General features: G+C 48.8%; 1 protein-coding gene across 1 annotated transcript; it reads left to right on the plus strand.

The window, feature by feature from the left end:
• Positions 1 to 6,708: 6,708 nt before the first annotated feature.
• On the plus strand, positions 6,709 to 13,180 carry MRPL4 (mitochondrial ribosomal protein L4). Its single transcript, XM_090289538.1, has 9 exons — positions 6,709 to 6,931; positions 7,009 to 7,072; positions 7,159 to 7,309; positions 8,973 to 9,024; positions 9,704 to 9,821; positions 10,781 to 10,887; positions 11,015 to 11,124; positions 11,204 to 11,280; positions 12,349 to 13,180. The coding sequence occupies exons 1-9, from the start codon at positions 6,875 to 6,877 to the stop codon at positions 12,492 to 12,494; spliced, it is 882 nt and encodes a 293-aa protein (XP_090145664.1). The 5' UTR covers positions 6,709 to 6,874; the 3' UTR covers positions 12,495 to 13,180.
• The last annotated feature ends 8,428 nt before the right edge of the window (positions 13,181 to 21,608 follow it).

A 21,608-nucleotide genomic window follows, 5' to 3' on the forward strand; every position in this document is an offset into this window, starting at 1 on the left:
TCTCCACTGGGACCTGGGGGTGAGGGTGATGTCAAGGCCACAGACATATCTAGACTCTGTTAGGAAGACCATGGCTCCTAGACAAAGGTGATGTCCTCAGAGACATAGAAATACACCCACAAGCAACTTCCGTGCCTCTTCCTCCGCCCGCCTCCTACTCCTGGGGCAACGCAAGGCCTCCCCCGCTGGGTCAACTGAGGGAACAGTCTGGAGAACTGGAAAACACTGGAGGCATATATTTCCTGATAGTCTGGGTTGGGAATGGGGGTCAAGGGCTCCTGAGAGGAAAGTGGAAGAGAAGGGAAATGGCCTCTTCTCTTAAGGGACTACTGGGAAGGGAAAATAGAGGTAAAGAGACTCGAACAAGCCTCCACTAATTATAATACCACTGACAATAGTGGCTAATGCCCACACAACACAGGCTATGCTGGGTGCGGCTCTACGAGTCCTCTCAACCCTAGGAGGTGGGGAATATTATCCTCCTGTTGTTTTAAGAAGACTTTATTTTCAGGACAGTTTTAAGTTCACACCAAAATTGAGGGGAAAGTACAGTAATTCCCCGTATACCATCTGCCCCCATGAATGCAAAGCCTCCCCCACTATCAAATGGCACCACAGAGGTGCTTTTGTTATAATTGACGAACCTACATTGACACATCATTATCACCCCAAGTCCAGAGTCTACACTGGTTTGCTGTTGGTGTTGCACATTTTGTGGGTTAGATCAAACATATAATGACATGTATCTATACAGAATAGTTTCACTCCCCTAAAAATCTTCTGTGTTCTGCCTATTCATCCCTCTTTCCCCCCAAATCTAAGGTAACCCCCAATTTTTCTACCATCTCCATAGTTTTGCCTTTTCCTCATCACCTCAATTTAAAGATGAAGAAACTGAGGTACATGGGAGGACTTGAATTTGTTCACCCCCAGTCCTCAACCCAGTACTCAGGACCACATGGGTCATTGGTGATATAGGATGTTCTTCTCTGTAATCTATATAAGAGGGCTCCTCTGGTCCCTGATTTTTTGTGAACGCCCTCAAATCGGTGAGGCCCAGGCCTGTCCTCAAGCCTCTGTGGGCCTCCACTGTCTGCCCACTCCCCAGCTCTCAGCTTTTGGCAAGAGAAATTGCATAAAAAGAAGTGTCTGAGACAGGTCCCAACTTTCTCATCCTCACCCCAGCACTGGGGGAAAGGGCCCCAGCTGCAGAGAAGCTTTCCAGATGCTGATCTTGGCAGGCAGTGGAGTTATAACTGCCTTGCTTCTTCGCCTTCATCCATGGGCTTGGGGCCCACTTTCAGCTTCAAGAATGGGCTGGGGAGGCTCCCAGTGGAGGCCAGTTCCTGCCACATCTGCACCAGATGTGGTCTTGGCCCTTCCAGCCTGGAAAGAATGGGCTCTCTCTTCCGAACCAGAGGGGCATGCACAGTTAAGGGAGAGAGGAACACCAGAGGGCTGCTTCTCAGCCGCCCACCCCCAGCGTAATAGTAACAGCTGATACATATGTACTGTGCCAGTTATTGTCCTAAACGTTTTGCAAATATTAACCCATGAGAAGCTCACAGTAGCTGCCTCAGCTAGGGAATGAGTAGACAAACTGCAGTCCATCCTTACACAGACGATCACTCAAGAATATATTTGGAAACACTAGTTGAAAAAGGAAGGAACTAGTTATAAATAACAACATGGATTAATCTCAAATGCATTATAAGGAGGGAAAGAAGCCACACACAAAAGGCTACATGCTGTATTATTCCATTTCTATGTTGTCCTAAAAAAGGCCAAACGTATCTTGATTGTGGTGATGGTTACATGACTATATATGTTTGTGGAAACTTGTAGAACTGTACACTGAAAAGGGAAAACTTTATTGTCTCTCAATTGTGTCTTAAAACAAAAAAACAAACAAAATCCCTCACAGCTGCCTTAAGTCAGGAAAACAGTAGTACCTCAAACAGAGGGGATTTAATACAGGGTTTGGTTACATAGATTAAAAAACCAAAGTGTAAATAGGGTGGGACTATTTAGAAATTAGCATATAGTGGGGACTTATCCAGTGGGAGATGCTGCCAGGAGCAGTCGAGAAGAAATATTCTGGCTTTTCTCATCCTCCTACTTTCCAGTCTACCCCTCATTGCTTCCCATTGGTGAAATCTGAGCAGAAGCCAGTGGACAAGGGAGATGTGTGCAGGGTCAGGGTGGGAAATGGGTGATTTGAACGCACACAGTCTCAAGCTGGGCACAATTATACCCCATTTTACAGAGGAGGAAACTGAGATCCAGTGAGCCCGTGCTCTGCCCAGGGTTTTGAGGCCTGAGGAGGGTCTGAATCTCTGCCAAGGCCTGACAGAAGTGCTTTATTTATTTTTTCCCTCCGAACTCCTATTGAGACTAAACTGAAAGGAACTAAAAGGTAATGGAAATGGCTGTGCAGGTCAGGCCCATCCCCAGGATTTGGGGGGAGGGGTGAATCAGTGGGAGACTCCTCCTCCTGGGCTTGGTGTTACCCACAAACTGAGCTGAAAACACGTAGCAGATGCTTGGGCAGTTGTTGGAGAAGCACTTTAGACAGCTTCCCTCTATAGGTCAGATCCTCCCATCAAGCCTGCACCCATGCTCTGCATCTCCTGAGGGCTGCACCCAGTATTCCAGCTCTGACCTCGGGCCTTTGTGAAAACCCTTGCACAGTGATGGAGGGAGCTAGGAATGGCCAGATGTTGGAGGGCCCTCCAGCTTAGAATGATGCGTGTACTCTCCAAATTGCTATCATGCCTGTGGCTGGCAGAGATCCTTTCCAGGTCTCAAGGCTGACGCTGGAGGCAAGGGGTGACGCAGTTGAGCCTTTGATCCACAGGACTGGGCTGGACATGTTGACCTTTCACCTCTACCCAGGCTTAGGCCAAAATGCTCAAACTTTGAGCCTTGCAGTCTGCAGGTCTCAAGGTCATTACCTGTCTTTCATTAAGGTTCATAATCAATATGTTGGGAGTGCGGGAAGGGACCCCTGTGCAAAGCACTTTCTCTACATTCCATTTGTTCAGTTACTATGTATGGAGAACACACTGGGTTCCTGGCACCCTTATTAGCAATGGGGTCCAGCAGTGAAAGAAACAAACAACCCTGTCATTTGGAAGCTAACGTTCTAGTGGAGGAGACGGACAAGCCTTAGGAAAATGAAAACAGGATGTCATCTGTTAGTACATGGTAAAAGTTCTGGAAACAAAGGACACTGGTGAAGGTGGATGAGGAATGTAGGGTAGGAAGGGAGCAGTGATTTTAGAAATTGACATTTGAGCAAAGACCTCAAGAAGATGAGGGAATGAGCCATGAAGATATTCAGGGAGATTGGTCCAGTAGAAGGAATAACAGGTGCAAAGGCCCTGAGGCTGGCATGCGGTTGACAGGTCTGGTGATAACACTACTGCAGCCAGAAACCAGAGTGATAGAGGAGGAGGTTGGGAGGAGGTGAGGACAGGTCCTGTAGAGCCTTGTGGGATGCAGTGAGGACTTTGGCGAGGTGTGGAGGGTTCTGAGCAGAGGAGGGATGTGATCTGACTCCTGTTTATAGGTTACACTGTGGGAGAAAAAAGACAGTGAGGTGTGAGAATGGAAGGAAAGAGACTAATCCTCCACACAGTTCAGTAAGGGAGTGTTTGTGTGTGTCACACTTATTAATTAGGAGACCAAACTCCAGAAGAGCTAACCACTGGCCCAGTAACATGCAGCCAATTAGCAGTAGCTCCTGGATTTGAACCTGTGTTTATCTGATTCCAGTGCCATTTCGTAAATAATCATTTATTGGGTGTTTCATGTGCCCGTGACTTCAGGGGAATAGAGACATTAAGACCCAGGAGGCAGCCCTGGTTGGTGTGGCTCAGTGGATTGAGCGCCAGCCTGTGAACCAAAGAGTCACCTGTTTGAGTCCCAGTCAGGGCACATGCCTGGGTTGTGGGCCAGGTCTCCAGTTGGGGGCATGCAAGAGGCAATCACACATTGATGTTTCCCTCTCTTTCTCCCTCCCCTCCCCTCTCTTTAAAAATAAATAAGTAAAATCTTTTTAATAACAAGAATAGTAGGCTACTAATACTAGAATTTATAGGAAGGGAGCATAGTTTAAAAAAAAAAAAAAAGAACCAGGAGACAAAGGGGGGGCTTTCTCTATTTCTGATAATACCCCTGCAACAGAGCAATGAGAGAAGGAATTCACTTAAGAAACATGTTTTGAGTCCCTACTGTGCTACAGGCACTAGGCTGGGCTACATCAGGAAATAAACAGGAGCAAAATTTCTGCCCTGGCATAGTTTACACTCTAACGGGGCAGTCAGACAGAAAGCATTTTTTTACATAGGAATTTTTTAAAAAGGGAAATTATATAGGATGTTAGCACATAAATACTGATAGAAAAAAAAAATAGGGCAAGAAAAAAGGGTCGAAAGAGCCAGAGGTGGGGACTGCAATTTTATTTTATTTTTTAAAAGGTTTTATTTATTAATTTTTAGAGAGAGGGCAAAGGAGGGAGAAAGAGAGGAAGAGAGACATCAGTGTGTTGTTGCCTCTCACGCGCCCCCAACTGGGGAACCTGGCCTACAACCCAGGCACATGCCCTGACTGGGAATGGAACAAGCAATCCTTTGGTTCGCAGGCTGGCACTCAATCCACTGAACCACACCAGTCAAGAAAAGTATGCAACTTTAAAAGGAGTAGTAAAGACAGGCTTCTTGCTGGAGGTGACCATTGAGCAAAGAATTCAAGGGAGTGAGGGATCAAGCCATGTAGAGCTCTGGGAAAAATACATTCTAGGCAGAAGGAAGAGTGTGGAATTTTAAACACAAATCCACAGTCATTTTTTCAGGGATATTCTTGCAAAGACCCTGAGGTGGGTTCAACATAAATGAATGAGTCAATACACAAAGCATGGAGGCCATCAGGAAGGTCTGGTTTCACCCCACCCCACCACACTCTCCCCAGTTCGGCCTTTGTAACTTCTGTTCCCACAGCCTGGAACTCACTTTTTCCCTCTGGACAAACTGCCAATGGACCCTCAATCCTTAATTCTCAGGTTACAGCTTCAAAGAAGGCAATTCTAAGACCTCATTCCCACCCATTAGTTCTTTCCCTGGGTTCCCATAGACCTTGAAGACTTTTCCCCTCCCCCATTCTGATCCCTCAGCCTCCTTTACTGGACTGTATCTCATGAGTGTCTACTGAATTTACCCCAGCGGCACACAGTAGGTGCCTAATTAATCATTAAGCAACTAAGTGCCATTCCATCATTCACCACATAAAATCTAAACTCCCTTGTGCAAGACAGACTTGTAAATCTGCCTGTAAAATCAAAAACTGGTTCTGAGAGGAGACACACAGCTGTTTGTTGTGGTGGCTTCTGGGAAGGAAACTGAGCAGGGGACAGGGAACAGAGGTTGGAGAAGACAGACTTTTCACTCTAGTTATCCTTTTGTAGTTTTTGAAAATTTTTTTTACCAGATATGCAGTTACTTATGCAAACATAAAGTGAATAAATAAAATTCTACAAAATAAAGAACTAAAAGACCCTTTTAAATTGCAGAGTGTGGAGTTTTAAACATGATTCACAGTTATTCTTGCAGGGATAGCATACATGATAAAATACTTTGTAAATATTCATTAATACTTCAAATAAATATCCATGTTATATATCAGGTGCAAAAGAAAAAGGAGGAGGAAGAGAAGGAGGAGGAGTGGGAGGGGCGGAGGAGGAGAGGGAGAAGAAGAAGAAGCCCACATCTTTAGCATATCATTCAATTCCTCCAGGGTCCACCCCCATCCCTGTCTTGTCTCTTGCCTCACTTTTATGACAAAATTCACCTTTAACAACAATAATAATAATGCTATGTATTAAGTTTTCACCTGTACTAAGCATGGCACGCTTTGCCTCCATTATTTCATTGAAGTCCCACAACCGCTCCATTTTCCAGATAGGAAAATTGAGGATGGCTCTAATACCATGTACTTGGCCACTGACCCTCAGTCCAGACCACACTGGGCTGCAGGTGATCATGACTAACCAAGAAGAGAAGGCTCCTTATGGGATCGTGGCGCCCCTTGGCGGTCGTGCGGAGAAAGTGGCAAAGAACCTAAAAACGAGTTTTTGGATTTCTGTTTAGGGGGTGGGCAACGAGAGAGAGGCAATCCAAGATCTGTGGACTCCCCACTTTGCTACCTCCTCGGAGAGCCCTAGCAAGTCTCAGAGGGGAGATACAGACTTAATCTGAGAGATTGAGGGGGACACAGCCCTATCCTGGGGATCTAAGTGGATAGGCATGGTCCGGCAGGCTCACCCCTGAAGGCTTTCCACAGGAGATAAGCGCCTGAATAGTGTAAACAAACAAAACCACGACAATAGCTAGAGAGAAACCACCTCCTAGACTCCTTGATGCTAAATAGGGGCGGGGCCTTGAGGCGGGGCTTACACCCAAAGCCTAACAGTTATTGGTCATATTCTCTTAGGTTTCCTCCCCAGAACCTCCCATCCATGGGCGGGGCCACTTTTCCAGACTTAACTCTCATTGGCTAAACCAGCTCCCGGCTTTTTGGGGCCGTGACCCAAGAGAAGCAAGTCATACGGAGGGGGTGGGGCTCCTTGCTGTGGGGTCGGGTTCCCCAGTGTTGCAGAGGGTCCTTTAGGCCAGAAGTGAAAATTGGGGTTGGGGGGGGTTAGTCTTGGGGTGGCGGTGGGAACACACTAGGCCGGGTCCGGCGTCCTCTTTCTTGGATTCTGCTCTCGGCACCAAATCTGAGCGGAACAGGCTGTGTCGCGGGCGTGACGTAATTGCGAGGCGCCGTGAAAGGCGAAAGGGAGTCTTGACCTCTTGGCGTGCGGAGCTACGCCGCAATGCTGCGGCTAGTCCGGGCCGGGGTGCGGGCCTGGCTTCCGCCTACAGGCTGCGGGGTGAGGCCCGTGACTTGGGGAGGGATCGGAGGATGGAGGTTGGAAGGTCGTCTCTAACTCTCGCCCACCGTTTACAGGGCCTGAACACACTGGCGGAAAAGGCAGTGCAGCCGCGGGAGAAGCCAGAGCTTGAGAGCGCGGGTGAGGTTGCCCGGGTGGCCCCAGGATGGGCGGCTCCTGGGAGCTTTAACCCTTGTCCCTAACTCCTGACTGCCCAACTGCTTCAGGTCTCCAGGCACCGGTGCTGCGTAAGTGCGAGCTCCCGGTACCCGCACACCGGCGTCCGGTGCAGGCGTGGGTCGAGTCCCTGCGAGGCTACGAGCAGGAGCGCATAGGTCTGGCCGAGCTGCACCCCGACGTTTTCTGTACGGCACCCAGGTGAACGAGAGCTGAAATGGTGAACTAGGTGGCAAAGGAAGTATGAACGCGGGTTTAGGAATCAAGTTGACCTGGGCTTGAGCTCCAATTTCTCCACCTGTCAAAAGGGGTTGATGGTTTTCCCTGCTGCAGAATAGTGGGGTTGAGAGCTGAGAGGTAACATCGTCTAGGCCGGTTAAGGACGCAGGACCTCTTTCAAATTCTGCCTTCTCCCATTGTGCTTTAGTGTATACGTTCTGTCAAACATCAAGAAGTTACTGTGATGATTAAATGAGTTAATTCTGGCACATAATAAGTTCTATGGAAATGTTGATTATCATTGTTGTTATTGTTTTTTGTAAAAGCCAATTACAAACAATGTCTAAATCCTTACTGTGTATCTGGCACAGCCTATTTACATTTTAGTCAACTAGATCTCATAGCAGTCCTAGAAAGGGGTTCTGTTATCCTTGTTTTGTAGGTAAGGAAACTGAGCACAAACAGGTTAAGAAATTTGCCATAGGTCATACAGCTTGTAAGCTTTAGAGCCAGGATCTTAACCTTATGTGGGCCAACTCCCAGGGCTGTGTTATTGCTTGCCCAGGTGTATGATGCCTCTCCATGTCCATGGTGTCTGGCGCATAATAAGTGCTATTAGTTCATTATTCTTACTGTTATTTTTATGGTTTACCCCTGCCTGCACAGAGTCCTAATCTAGTAGAGGGTGGGAAAAAAAAATTTTTAAGAACATATTTTGTTTATTCTGTAAATATTTATGAGGCACCTACTATGTGCCAGATTCCATTCTAGATGTAGTGAATGAACACTGATGTTGCTTATAGCCTAGAGCAGCATCAGCAAACTTTTTCTGTAAAGGGCCTGATAGTAAATATTTTATGCTTTGCAGACTATAACATCTCCATGGCAACTATTGATCTTTGCCAATATAGTGCAAAAGCAGCTATAGGTGATACATAAACAAATGAGCATGGCTGTGTTCCAGTAAAACATATTTACAAAAAGAGGTAGCAGGCTAGATTTGGCCTACTAGCCATAGTTTTACAACCCGTGACAGACTACTACCCTGGGAGCCATGTCCAATGTAGACACATAATATGTAATTTAAATTTTTCTGGTAGCCACAGTTTTTAAAACAATAGGAAGAAACAGGTGAGATTTATTTCAATAACATTTAACCTGATATAGCTAAAATATTGTCATTTCAGCATGTGGCACTGGCCACATTTTAGCTGTTCAGTAGCCACACATGTGGCCAGTGTCTATCGTATGAATGCAGGGCTAAAGAGTCAAACCAGTGTGTAAAGAAGGTGGCATTAAGTAAGCTGTAATGGTAGGAAAGGAAGAAAGGAAGAAGGTGCAAGGGGGCTCCTCTGGGAGATAATGTTTAGGTTAAGACCTGTAGGCTGAGAAGGAACCAACCAGGGGAAGAGCACTTCAGACAAAGGGAACAGCAAGTGCAAAGGCCTGGAGGCCAGATTCTTATTTCACAAAATGGAGTGGAGCAGGGATGAAAGTAGTGAGACCCAGGGTCAAAAAAAGGCAAGGACAGATCATGCAGAGCCCTGGAGGTGGAAGGGAGGAGCCTGGGTTTTCATCTAGTGGGGTGGGGGCTGTGGGAGAGTTCTAAGTGGAGGCAGACTTCTCATGTATCCTCCCTCCACAGGCTGGATATCCTGCACCAGGTTGCCATCTGGCAGAAGAACTTCAAGAGAATTGTAAGTGTTCAGAGCGGGGTATTGTGAGTGCCCTGAGTGGAGTGAGATGGGCAGAGGAACCCTCAGGGAGGGTGGAAGTAGTAGGAACAGCACATGCAAAGGCCCGGTGGCAGGGTCTAAAAACAGCCCAGTGTGGCCTAGAGGTCAGCAGGAGCAATGGTGAGGACCTTGGATATTAAGCCAAGATCACTGAAGAAGCCATTGCCAATCAGGACCTCTCTGCCTTCTATCTGCCCACCTCAGAAGCCCACACCCTCCCTGGCTCCTCATCACCCTAGGATCAAGATCATCAGCCTGGCATTGAAAGTCCCTCATGATTTCCCATCCCGCACCTCTCCCTGTTTCTCACTAGCCATGACTTTCCCCAAGTTCCACCTTCCTTTCAGTTGCAGCCACATTGAAATCATTAAAAAAAATACTGAGTAGCTACTGTGTGCCAGACAGAAGAGCTCCTGTCTTTCTGAGGCTGATATTCTGGAGTGGAGGAGAGAACTCTTGATTTCTTTATCCTTTCCTCCCTCCGAAAGTGATCTGTGCTTGTCCCAATGGTATCTCAATCTCTGTGCCTCCAATCTGGCTCCCCAGTGGCAAGCCCAGTCTGCCTAGGTCACTTCTATAATTCTGGGCTTGGCGCCTTTTGGCTGAGATGACATCTGCCTCATGAACTTGACCCCCACAGAGCTATGCCAAGACCAAGACTAGAGCTGAGGTGCGGGGTGGTGGCCGGAAACCCTGGCCACAGAAGGGCAGTGGGCGCGCAAGGCATGGCAGCATCCGCTCACCAATCTGGCGAGGAGGTAAACTGGCAGGGCAGGGAGGAGGCTCTGGGCTAACTCGGGGTCTGGGTGTGTCTACACACATCTGGCATGCTGTCTTGTTGGTCCCATTCCCTCCACCTCATGAGCCCACCTGGGGCAGGACTGGAGGACTCAGACCCGCACACCTCACTGGCCACATGCAGGCAGAGATCTGATAGTCATCCACTTTTCCCCATTCCCCTAATCTCCTTGACCCCACCCCCACCCCACCCTCTGCCAGCTCTGGCTTTGGATTCTCTCATCAGACTGTGGCCACAATCCCTTTTGACCCCACCTCCCATCTCTCTTCTGGCCAACACTTCACATAGCACTCAGAGGGATCTTCCTAAACCTCCCAACTCCTGCGGCCTTTTGCATGTATATGAGCTCCTTACCTTGACATTCCAGGCAGTGGTGGCTGCAGACCCCATTCTGCCCAGATAGCACTGACTCAGAGTGATCTCCCATTTGCCTGGCCAACTTCCTCATCCTTCTGATGTGTTTGGGCCACACCTCCTCCAGGAAGCCCTCCCTGACTTCCTTCAGGTTTCCTGCTCCTCCACGACTCCTGTGCTGCCCTGCCCAGCCCTGGTTCTTTCTGTGGTCAAGCCTCTGTGTGAATATGAATGGTGTAAAGTCAGGGATCCTTCCATCTTGTCCCCTGCTGCACTCCCAGGGCCCAGTAAAGGGTGGACACACAGGTAGACAGTCCTCACTCAGGGCTTGATGGCTGAAGAAGCAGAGGCCCAGGGAGGTGAAGTCCCCTGTATCAGGTAATGCCCAATCAGGCCTCCCTTCTCCATTCCTACCACAGGCCCTGCCCTCTTTGCTGGAGTTGAGCCTGGCTGCTGGCAGCCTCCTTACCCCCATCCCCACCCCCACACCAGCCATTGGGGCTAATTTTTGACCCTTAAGTCCAGCTGAGGCCCTCACCTGTTTATACACCTCTGTCCCCACAGGAGGTGTTGCACATGGCCCCCGGGGCCCCACAAGCTACTACTATATGCTGCCCATGAAAGTGCGGGTGCAGGGCCTCAAAGTGGCACTCACTGTCAAGCTGGCCCAGGTACAGCCCCCATCCCATTGGGAGCCACTAGGGTCCTGGGGTGTGTGGGCTGTGAGGGCTGGGGAGCACAGAGGGCTGTGGTGGGGGGAGGTGGTGGCTCAGAACATCTGTCCTTTCCTCCCACCAGGACAACCTGCACATCGTGGACTCCCTGGAGCTACCAACCGCAGACCCTCAGTACCTGAAGGAGCTGGCCTGCTACCGCCACTGGGGGGATTCCGTGCTCCTGGTGGATTTGTGAGGACTCAGGGCAGAGTGGGGTTAGTGGGGCTGAGCTCCATCCTCCGCAGGGCTCACCTCCTGGCCTCTGTTTCAGAGCACACGAGGACATGCCTCAGAACATCGTGACAGCTACATTCGGGCTTAAGACCTTCAATCTGATCCCAGCTGTGGGTAAGTGAAGGGCACCAGTGTATGCCCAGGGCCCCAGGGAGTGCACAAGTCAGTTCACATCCTATATCTGCTTCTCAGTCAGAGTGGCCTTCGCCAGTGACCACCCTCCCCGACCCAGACGTATCAGGAGAATGTCTTTCTTAAATGTTCTCATGTCACATTTGTCCAAGCTCAGGTCATAGTGCTGGGAGTGGAGCAAATGTGAGAGCCCACTGGTTGTCCCCACCTGGCTCCTCACTCAGAGAGGCAGAATCAGATCTGTCCTGAGCACATAAGACGCATCATCATGTTGACTGATCCCCAGAGCTCTCTTCCACTCCTCCGATTGCATGTCTTGTTGCCCCCTGGGTAGCTGTATAAGGGGGTCTCACAGGCATCTAAGTATTTCCTTCCTTCCAGTGGTTTAAGCCCCACACCATACCATCAGTCAGCTCACCCAGTCAGCTCTCTCTTCAAACATATCCAGAATCCGATCACCTCTTACCACCCTGGGCCAGGCCCCTGCCTGGATCAACACAGTCCCCTCTGCCCTCATCCTCACAGTTGTCCTCCAGCCCCAGCTGCCAAGGACACCTGTGAGCTCCTCAGTCTGTGCACATCCCTCTGTTGCCCACAGCCCTCCACAGCTCCCACTGCACTCAGGAAAAGCCCAAGTCCACCACGAGAGCCACCTAGATGACCTATCTTGTCCCATCCTTGCCCTCCCCTCCTCCCTCCCTCCTCCTTGCTCACTAACTGCAGCCACACTGGGTGCACTCAGTGCATTGTTTTTATTCACCTGTCTTTGGTCTCTACCCACCACTGGAGTGTGAGGTGGGAATCATGGCCAAGCAGAAGGCGGAGTCGAGCACATGGGAGGCTCAGTCAGAAGCTGATGGGTTGAAGACAGTCCTTTGCCCAGGGTTCCCTAGCAGTGAGCTGCTGAGCCAGGGTTTAACTCAGGCTGTGGGGCTGTCGACTCCATACTAGACCATGGTGTATCTGTAAGGGGGCGTACTCCCGGGAGGATGGATAGGGGTTCAGATGTGGGATATAGCCCCACGCTGACTGCTGCCCCCTGCCTCCCAGGCTTGAATGTGCATAGCATGCTGAAGCACCAAACACTGGTCCTGACTCTGCAAACAGTCGCCTTTCTGGAGAAGAAGCTGCTCTGGCAGGACTCACGCTACACGCCCCTCTTCCCCTTCCGCCTGCCCTACTGCGACTTCCCCTGAGCCCCCAGCCTGTGCCCCAGGGCCCAGCTACCTTCCTTCATACCAGGCGCCTGCTCTGAGCCAGGCCGAGCCCCTGGCCAGTTTGGGGGCCTTGTGCACACCCTGCAGGAGCAGCGCTATGCGGACTCCAGTAGGAAGCTGAGGCCATGAAGCGTGGCTGGGCTGGCCAGGCAGGCATCATGACTGGGAAGGGGCAACTCAGCGGAGAGCCTGATTGAACTCCTGTCCAGTTCTCTCTTTTCTGTTTTTAAGATAAATTTATTTTATAATCACAGAGGATAAACAATAGCTTGTTGCCATATTGTGAATAATTCCATCTGGCAAGTCAGGCTTTTTCCCCGGGGCTGGGCACCGCTGGCACCTCTCTCAAGGGGCGACCTCAGTGCTGTTTACAGAAATGACCTGGAATCAGCTTCTCTAGGATGAATCAGTCCCAGGAACTCAGAGAGGAGCAGGAGCTCCTGGCACCTCTTGGCTCCCGGGCACTGTCATTGTATACTTGCTTTCCTGACAGGGTCTGTGGTCCCATCTGTTAAGGTCCTTCAGTTTGCTATGCGGGCTTGAGTCCACAGTTAGGTGTCATATGCAAACCTGATCTTCCATCACAATGATTTCCCCTGAGCACAGACTCAGAATCACTGTGGTCAATAAACAAGAGAATAAACACATTTTCTAAAAATATCAAACCAGTATCCTAATTCTTGAGTCTGCTGGTGTTATTTGCCCCCAAGTTAATTTTTTGTAATAGTCATAAAACAGGTTGTAAAATAATATGGCCAGTTTCTTTGAAGTCAGCCAGTACTTTCATCTGCCTGTGTGAGCCCAGCTCCGTCAGGCAGCCACAGTGACCACCCATCAGCGGGGCTGTCCCTCACCAAAACATTTCTGGAATGCCTCTTGGGAGTGACTTCAGAGCTTGAAACACATTCTTTGACAACCCTCAATGGACATAAAATTTGATCCTTGAAGCACCAGATTTGACTTAAGTTTAAAAAAAAAGTCACTTGGACCCAGTAGTAAGGGGTGCAGAGCCTGAACAGGAAGTGCTGTGTGGGCTTGAGCCAAACTCACCAGCCTCTCATGCTTCTAGCTGGCACTGTGGGGCCTCAAGTAAGACCCACTGTTGTCCTGATAACACCTAGTGCAGTCTAGATAGTTATCATTGGCAGTCATATGGCTCAACTTACATCACAGCCATCAGGAAACGGTGAGACCAACCCCTGCTTGACATTTTCAAAAAATGAGCCAAAACCTCTTTTCTTGTACTGGAATTCCTCAGCCAGATCAGAATGGAAAAAGGCATGAGAAAAAAAAGATCTGACATCTAGAACAGACTTTTCAATAATTGGGGGTTGGAGGAAGTGAGTGCTCCAGCTGCCTTAATGAAGTACCACAAATTAGGAGGGGCTTCAACAAACGTATCAGCCCACACCTCTGGAGGCTAGAAGTTCAAGATCAGGTGTCAGTAGGGATGGCCCCTTCAGAGGCTGTGTTGGAGAATGTCCCATCCCAGGCCCTGGCTTCTGGTGGTTTGCTGGCAATCCTTGGTGTCCCTTGGTTTGTAGACCTATCATCCTAATCTCTGCCTTCATTTTCAAATGGTGTCCCTCCCTGTGTGTATGTGTCTGTGTCCAAATTTATCCTTTTTATAAGAACACCAGTTAGGGCCAACCCTAATGACATCTTGACTTGATCATCTTCAAAGATGCTATTTCCAAGTAAGGTCACATTCCCAGGTACTGGGAATTAGTTCCTTCCTTCCTTCTTTCCTTCCTTCCTTCCCTTCTTTTTTGAAGGGAGGAGTAACAGCTGAACCCACGGCAGTATGTAAGGCAAGAGATGGAACAAGAAAATTTGCTGTGAGAATTGGAAGCTGGCACATGTGACTTCATCATATACCCTCTTTGCTGTTGCCTATGGTTGAAAATCTCTATAATAAAAAAGCCTTTTAAAAAAGAGAGAGATGTGTGCAGACATTTTTTTCAGGAGGAGCTGTTGCTACCTGCAAGTCCTCACCCCACCCTCTTGGGACAGGGGCTAACCCAGAGCCCAGAGAGGGAGGGGACCTGACAGCTTTAGAAAAGTGTCCTTTGTTAAGCCACCTAGAACTCAGTTTAGAAAGTTGTGACCTGACTCCTGGGAAACCCAGAGGGTCTGCTTATTGGCGCTCAGTCGACCTGGAGGACCCCTGGGAGGGATGACATTGTAGGACCAGATCGCAGGGCCTGGAGAAAGAGCCACAACCCAGATCAAAGATGCCCGAACCCAGCGAAGGGGTTTCCAGGAAAGAGGAAACCTCAGAGCTCCTCGTAACACGTACTCACCAAAACCACCAGGGGGCACCATTTTAACACACTGCTGCATCATGGGGCAAACCTATCAACCAAGGAGGAACTGTCTTGTCCCCTATCCCCTCCTCTCTGCAACCCAAAGGCTGGTGAAAGGGGTCAAGGAGAACAGGAAGGAGGTCAATGGCAAAGAGACCAAACCCTTCTTTCCCCTTGAGGCCTCCAGCCTGAAGAGGCCTGATCCAAGTCTCCCATCAGACACCAAGTCAAGTTTAGACATTTGAATGTAATGATGACCTGGGCCTGAATCCTGGGCAAAATTCTCAGCCAGGGTAGGGCAAGATTCCTCTACAGAATAAAGCAATGGAGGGAAAAGCAAAGTTGTTCTGATGACACCCAAACTTCATGAATTTTTGCTTTACACCTGAGGGCCACTAGGGAGCCCTAATGTCAGTATAAACAAGATCTGTGGGAAACCAGAGGAGGAAGCACGTATTTCTGCCAAGGAGGCATGATGTGGGATTTTCAGAGCCAAGTCCTAAGGAAACACAGTAAATACTACTATCTGTTCTTACTGCACTCGGCTATGCCAAGAGCTGCACACGAATCATCTTATTGAAATCTCACATCCACCCTTTGAGCTATGTGTTATCATCCCAATTCTACAGCTGAGGCCATTAAGGTGCAACAAGGGAAATGGTTTGCTCAAGGTTACAGCTGTGGCAAGCGCTCTCAGTACTCTGACTGACCACATCCCTTTGGCACTTGCTGTCCCAGGCAGCCCCAGCTTCCTATGCTTCAGGACCATGCTGGGCTTATCCACTGGAATGTCAGTGGGACTGGGGAACCACAATGGGATACCACTTTCTACCCATTAGGATGGCAATATTAATAATAACAAAACAAAAAGTAAGTATTGGCAAGGATGTGGGAAAGTGGGAACCCTTGAACCCTTGTTCATTGCTGGTGGGAATGTAAAATGGTACAGCTACTGTGGCAGAGTCTGGCAGTCCCTCAAAAAGTTAAATATGGAATTACCATGTGACCCAAAATTTCACTTCCAGGTATATACCCAAAAGAACTGAAAACATGTTCATACAAAAGCTTGTACATGAGCTCTGGCTGGTGTGGCTTAGTGGATTGAGCGCCGGCCTGCGAATTAAAGGGTTGCCAGTTCGATTCCCAATCAGAGCACATGCCTGGGTTGTGGGCCAGGTCTCCAGTTGGGAGTGTGCAAGAGACAACCACACGTTGCTGTTGCTCTCCCTCTCTTTCTCCCTCCCTTCCCCCCTCTAAAAATAAATAAAATCTTTAAAAAACAACAACTTGTACATGAGTGCTAAGGGCAGCATGATTTACAATAGTCAAAAGGTGGAAACAACCCAATTTTCTATCAACCAATGAATGAATGAACAAAATGTGATATATCCATGCACTTGAATGCTATTCAACTATAAACAGGAATGAAGTATACTCAGAAGAACTGAAAACAGGGACTCCAACAGATCACTATATGCCAATGTTCACTGCAGCATTCTTCTAATAGCCAAAGGTGGAAAAAGTCTAAACGTCCGTCTACAGATGAATGGATAAACAGAATATTATATTGAATGTATATCCTTACAATGGCATATTATTCAGCCAAAAAAAAAAAGGAAAGAAATACTGATGTATGCTATGACATGGATGAATCTTTATGGTAAATATTCTGAATATCATGCTCAGTGAAAGAAGTCAGACACAAAAGGCCATATATTGCCCTGACTGGTGTGGTTCATTTGGTTGAGCGACATTCCACAAAGTAAAAGGTCGCCAGTTCAATTCCTGGTTAGGGCACATGCTTGGGTTGTGGGCTGGTTCCCTATTGGGGGCGTCCGAGAGGCAACTGATCTATGTTTCTCTCACACATTGATGCTTCTCTCCCTCCTTTCCCCTCTCTCTAAAGATAAATAAATAAAATACCTTTTCTATAATATCAGAATCTCTGACATTCATTTTTAAAGATTTTATTTTTATTTATTTTTAGAGAAAGGGGAAGGAAATGAGAAAGAGAGGAGAGAAACATCAATATGTGGTTGCCTCTCGCACGCCCCCAGCTGGGGATCTGGCCTGCAACCCAGACATGTGCCCTGACTGGGAATCAAACTTGTGACGTTAAGTTTGCGGGCCGGTACTCAATCCACTGGGCCACACCAGCCAAGGCAAGTAATAAATAAATAAATAAATATTATATATATATAAAGAAGACCACATATTGTTTAATTCCATTGATATGAAATGACCAAAATATGTAAATCCATAGGGAAAGAAAATACATTAGTGGTTGCCGGGGGCTGGGAAGAGGAGGGCTGGGGAGGTATTAGGTTTCTTTTGGGGGTATTGAAAATATTCTGGAATTAAATAGTGGTGACTTGTACAAGATAGTAAATACACTAGAAAACCCTTAAAAGGTAAAAGTGTGAATTTTATGTGATTTTATCTCTCTCAATTTCATGTAAATATGAAATTGGTGTAGCCACTATGGAAAGTAGTATGGAGGTTCCTTTAAAAATTACAAATAGAACTACCATATGATCCAGTAATTCTACTTTCTGGGTATTTATCTGAAGGAAACAATATCGCTACCTAGAAAAGATAAGTGCAGTATTTATAGTAGCCAAGACAGGGGAACAGCCTAAGTGTCCATGGATGGATGAATGGATAAATAACAGGTGGTTCATATATACAGTCATAAAAAGAGGAATTCTTGCTATTTATGACAACATGGATGGGCCTTGAAGGCATTATGCTAAGTGAAGTAAGTCAGACAAAGACAAACACTGCATGATCTCACTTGTATGTGGAATTTAAAAAAAAAAACGTATAGGGACAGAGCGCAGGTTGGTGGCTGCTAGAGACAAGGGTGAGGGGGTGGGGGAAATGGGTGAAAGAAGTCTAAAGGTATAAACTTCCAGTTATAAGATAAATTAGTCCTAGGGATATAATGTACAGCGTGGTAACTTAAAAATTATATATAAACTATTGGGGAGCTGACATTCCTGGAGCAGCCTTTACCCAATGAGGCACAGGATTGGTGGAGTCTACCCATCACCAAAAGTTCCTGATGCTCACCTTTGCTGCCTCCCTTCCCTGGCTCCCATGCCCCAGCTGTTTCCTGGGACCACCTCCCAGATGAACCACCTACATGCCAACCTTATGAGTGAAATGCTCTGGGAACTTTTTGTAAAAGTGGTGAAAAGGGAATTCTGGGCTGGAGGAACAGCATAAGCAAAATACTCAGAGACAAGAGACATTCATTTATTCAATAAGACAGGTTCTCTGCCTTTCTGGAATTCACAGAAATGAAGGTCACAGACCATAAAATAAGTCAAAGAATTTCAGCAAGTGAATGAAGTTTCAGTAATGAACACATTAAGGCAAGGAACAGAGAGTGAACAGGGTGTGGCCCAGGGTTAGGGTGGGGGCATTCAGGAAAGTTTTGGGCAGAGGCTCAGTCCATAAGAAAGTAGAGACAGGCCATGTCAGGGATGAGGAAAGAGCATTTCAGGCTGAGGAAACTGCAAGGTGGCCATGTCAGAGATCAGAGTGAGGGGAGAGCTAGCATAATGCCATGGAGTCAGGCATAGATACTTCTGCCCTCGGTTTATTCCTTGGCCTGCACAGGACTGCCTGGCACCCTGGAGGAAGCCCTGCCTTTCCTGGCAATTGCAGAAAAGGGCTGGGGACCATGTGTTTCCCTTTCTCTTGAAAAAACACCAAGGCCCTGACCAATGTGGCTTAGTGGGTTGGGCATCGTTCTGCAAACTGAAGAGTTGCCTGTTTGTTCCTGGTGAGGGCACATCATGCCTGGGTTGTGGGCCAGGTCCCCAGTTGGGGTTTGTGTGAAAGGCAACCAATCAATGTTTCCCTCCCTCTCTTCCTCCTTCCCTTCTCCTGTATCTGAGTAAATAAATAAAATCTTTTAAAAAATTTAGTCCTGTCTATGTGGATCAGTGGATGGAGCACTGGTCTGTGGATCAAAGGGTCACCAGTTCGATTCCCAGTCAGGGCACATGCCTGGGTTGTGGGCCAGGTCCCAGTTGGGAGTGTGGGAGGAGCAACCACACATTGCTGTTGCTCTACCTCTTTTTCTCCCTCCCTTACTTTCTCTCTAAAAATACATAAAATATTTTTAAAATAAAATAAAATTAGCCCTGGCTGGTGTGGCTCAGTGGATTGAGCACCAACCTGTGAACCAAAAGGTCACCAGTTCGATTCCCAGTCAGGGCACATGCCTGGGTTGTGGGCCAGGTCCTCAGTTGGGGGCGTGCAAGAGACAATCAATCAATGTAGTATCTCTTGTATATTGTTGTTTCTATCCCTCTCTTTCTCCCTCCATTTCACTCTCTAAAAAATAAATAAGTAAAATCTTCTTTAAAAAAATAAATTAATAAAAAAAAACAAACAAACTTAAAGGCGCTGTAAGATGGGAAGGTACATGCTCCTCCTGCCAACCTGCCCCCTCCCCGTTACCATCCCATCCTCACTCAGGACATGGCCCTCCATCTTTCCAGTCTCACAGCAAGACTCCAAAGAGCCATCCTTGACTCTGCCCTGCCCTCTGTTATAGCAAATACAGATGACTCTGCTTCCAAAACAGATGCCAAATTCGACCAGTTCTCCAATGCCACTGTCCAGTCCAGGCCCCATCATTACTTGCCTGAACTAGAGCAGTCACCTCCTCTCCCATCTGTCTTCCACCCTGTCCTCCCACCTCTTACTGGAGCTCCTGTAGTCTCAGGAGGGTGCCTGTAAATACCTGAGTCAGGGCTGGCCTGTCTGTCTTCTGCTCAGAACCCTCCATGGCTCCCACCTTAGTGAGAGGAAAAGCGAAAGTCCCCAACCCTTCCCCAAGTGGACAAGCACCCAACCAATCCCCTCCCTGCCCTCCTCTCCAACTTTCCTCCTTCCTTACTGCACTGCAGCTACACTAGCCTCCTGACTGTTCCTTAAGGCAGTTCCTACCTCAGGGCCTTTTCTCATTTATTGTTCCCTGTCTGATACACTACCTTCTTAATATTGTCACTGCTCCCTCCTCACCTCCCTCTGGTTTTTGTTCAAACCTCACCTTCTCAGTCTTTCCCAGAATACTCTATTTAAAAGTGCGTTAATCGTCATATTTCCTCTTCCCTTCCTCACTTTATTTTTCTCCTTAGCACTAATAACAAGCTAACAATTCATCTATTTTATTTTTGTCTCTTGTCTGTCGCCCCCACTACGACCATCTCAGCACGATGGCAAAAAAATTTGTGTTTTCAACGCTGCGCAGTGGTGTGAAGAACCAGGCTTTTCTGGCTGCAGTGGGTACCTGGGCCGCGCGGGGGAGTTAGTGGCGCGCGTACTTCTATTCAAGTCCCAGGGACTCAGTGATGAGAGCCTGAGAAAAATCCGCCGGAAAATAACACCCCGCGCAGGATTTTCCCAGCTCCTCCGAGGGTCAGGGACATCCCCAGTTCCTACTCCGCACCTTTGCCCAGGCCATTCTAGGGGGGAATTTAGCACCCTCCACACTACCCCCAACCCCAGGAAGAAAGATCCCCCTGGAAATTCCTTAGGAACCATTGGGGCTGGGGGAGGGACGCATTTCTCGACGGCGGGTGACTCGTAGCCATATACCCCGGAGGAAGGGCGGGGGCTTCCCCGGGACCCCTCCCTTCCCCTTCTGCTTGGCGAACTCCTGGCCGCTCGAAGGTCTCCATGGAGATGCAGCATGCGCCCCACAACAGGAAGCCCCGGGTGGCGCGACTTGGCGCGACTGGAGACCCCAGAGCCTCCAGCCTCTACATGGTGGATGACGAGTCTTGGGATCACACGCACGGGCTGTGACCTCGGGGATGGGGCCGTGGGGGCAGCCTGTAGACGCGGCGAGCGTTTACAACGCCCCCATCGCCCTAAAGGAACCTTCCCGGACAAAGCGCTGCACACATATAGTGCTAGCGTCCAGGGTTCGAGTTTCGGCATTCAAGCCTTGGGGTTCGAGTTTCGAGAGCCGCGCGTGTGGGCAGGCGTTTGAGCTCCCCCTCTCCCCTCCTCACTTCGGAGCCTAGGAGCTGCCTCAGTTTCCCTTGGAAAGGCAAGGGATCGAGCGCCTATCCTCACTCCTCTAGGTCTGCTGCCTCAATTTCGCCGCGGAGCCTGGGAACAGCAGCGGGGAGCTCCGCGCGCTAGCACCACGCGGCTTCCTTCCTCTTTCTGGAAGCTGTAAAGACGCCCCCGCGACCAAGGCCGAAAGGAGAAGCGAGGCCTCGGGAGTTGGGGCGCCCATCCGTGGGGGGATGCGGATTTCGGGATGTGACAACGCCCGCATGATACGCGGGCGGCGCCTGGAGGTTCTGGGTCTGCTCCGGCGCTTCTCTGGAAATCTCGGTGTCCGCTGAGCCGGAACATGAGCCTTCGGGGAGAGACACACTTGATGGAAACTGCCCCGTGAGGATTCCCGGGCCCCCACCCCAGTGAGGGATCACCCACTTGGTTCAAGAGGCCTGCCGGCGCTGGGGAGTCAAATCCTCTCACAGCTCAGAGCCTCAGTTTACCCTTCTCTGGAATGGGCACAATAACAGTCCCTAATGTTCTAGGGTAGTTTAGGCACTCAGCGTAAACGCAGAGTCGAGGCTAATCCGGCCGGAAAACCTGACCTATTGGGTCCGGAGCAGCCCCCGAATTACTATCACCACTGTGGTCTCACCGCTTCAATTCGGAAATTCCGGCGCTGCAGCGGCTAGCGGTTAGGGACGGGGCACGCTGGGGCGGGGCGCTTTACGAATCCGGAAATGCCAGAACCCTCTCT

The sequence above is a fragment of the Furipterus horrens genome, unplaced genomic scaffold (assembly GCF_987537825.1).
Source record: "Furipterus horrens unplaced genomic scaffold, mFurHor1.1.pri manual_scaffold_10, whole genome shotgun sequence".
Classification (NCBI taxonomy): domain Eukaryota; kingdom Metazoa; phylum Chordata; class Mammalia; order Chiroptera; family Furipteridae; genus Furipterus; species Furipterus horrens.

What these genes read in the sequence shown, in the direction of transcription:
- MRPL4 (XM_090289538.1), top strand. Translation starts at nt 6,875, where the DNA reads ATGCTGCGGCTAGTCCGGGCCGGGGTGCGGGCCTGGCTTCCGCCTACA. An exon ending in GCCAGAGCTTGAGAGCGCGG is followed by an intron (nt 7,073 to 7,158) that starts GTGAGGTTGCCC and finishes CAACTGCTTCAG; the next exon opens with GTCTCCAGGCACCGGTGCTG. An exon ending in TCACTGTCAAGCTGGCCCAG is followed by an intron (nt 10,888 to 11,014) that starts GTACAGCCCCCA and finishes TCCTCCCACCAG; the next exon opens with GACAACCTGCACATCGTGGA.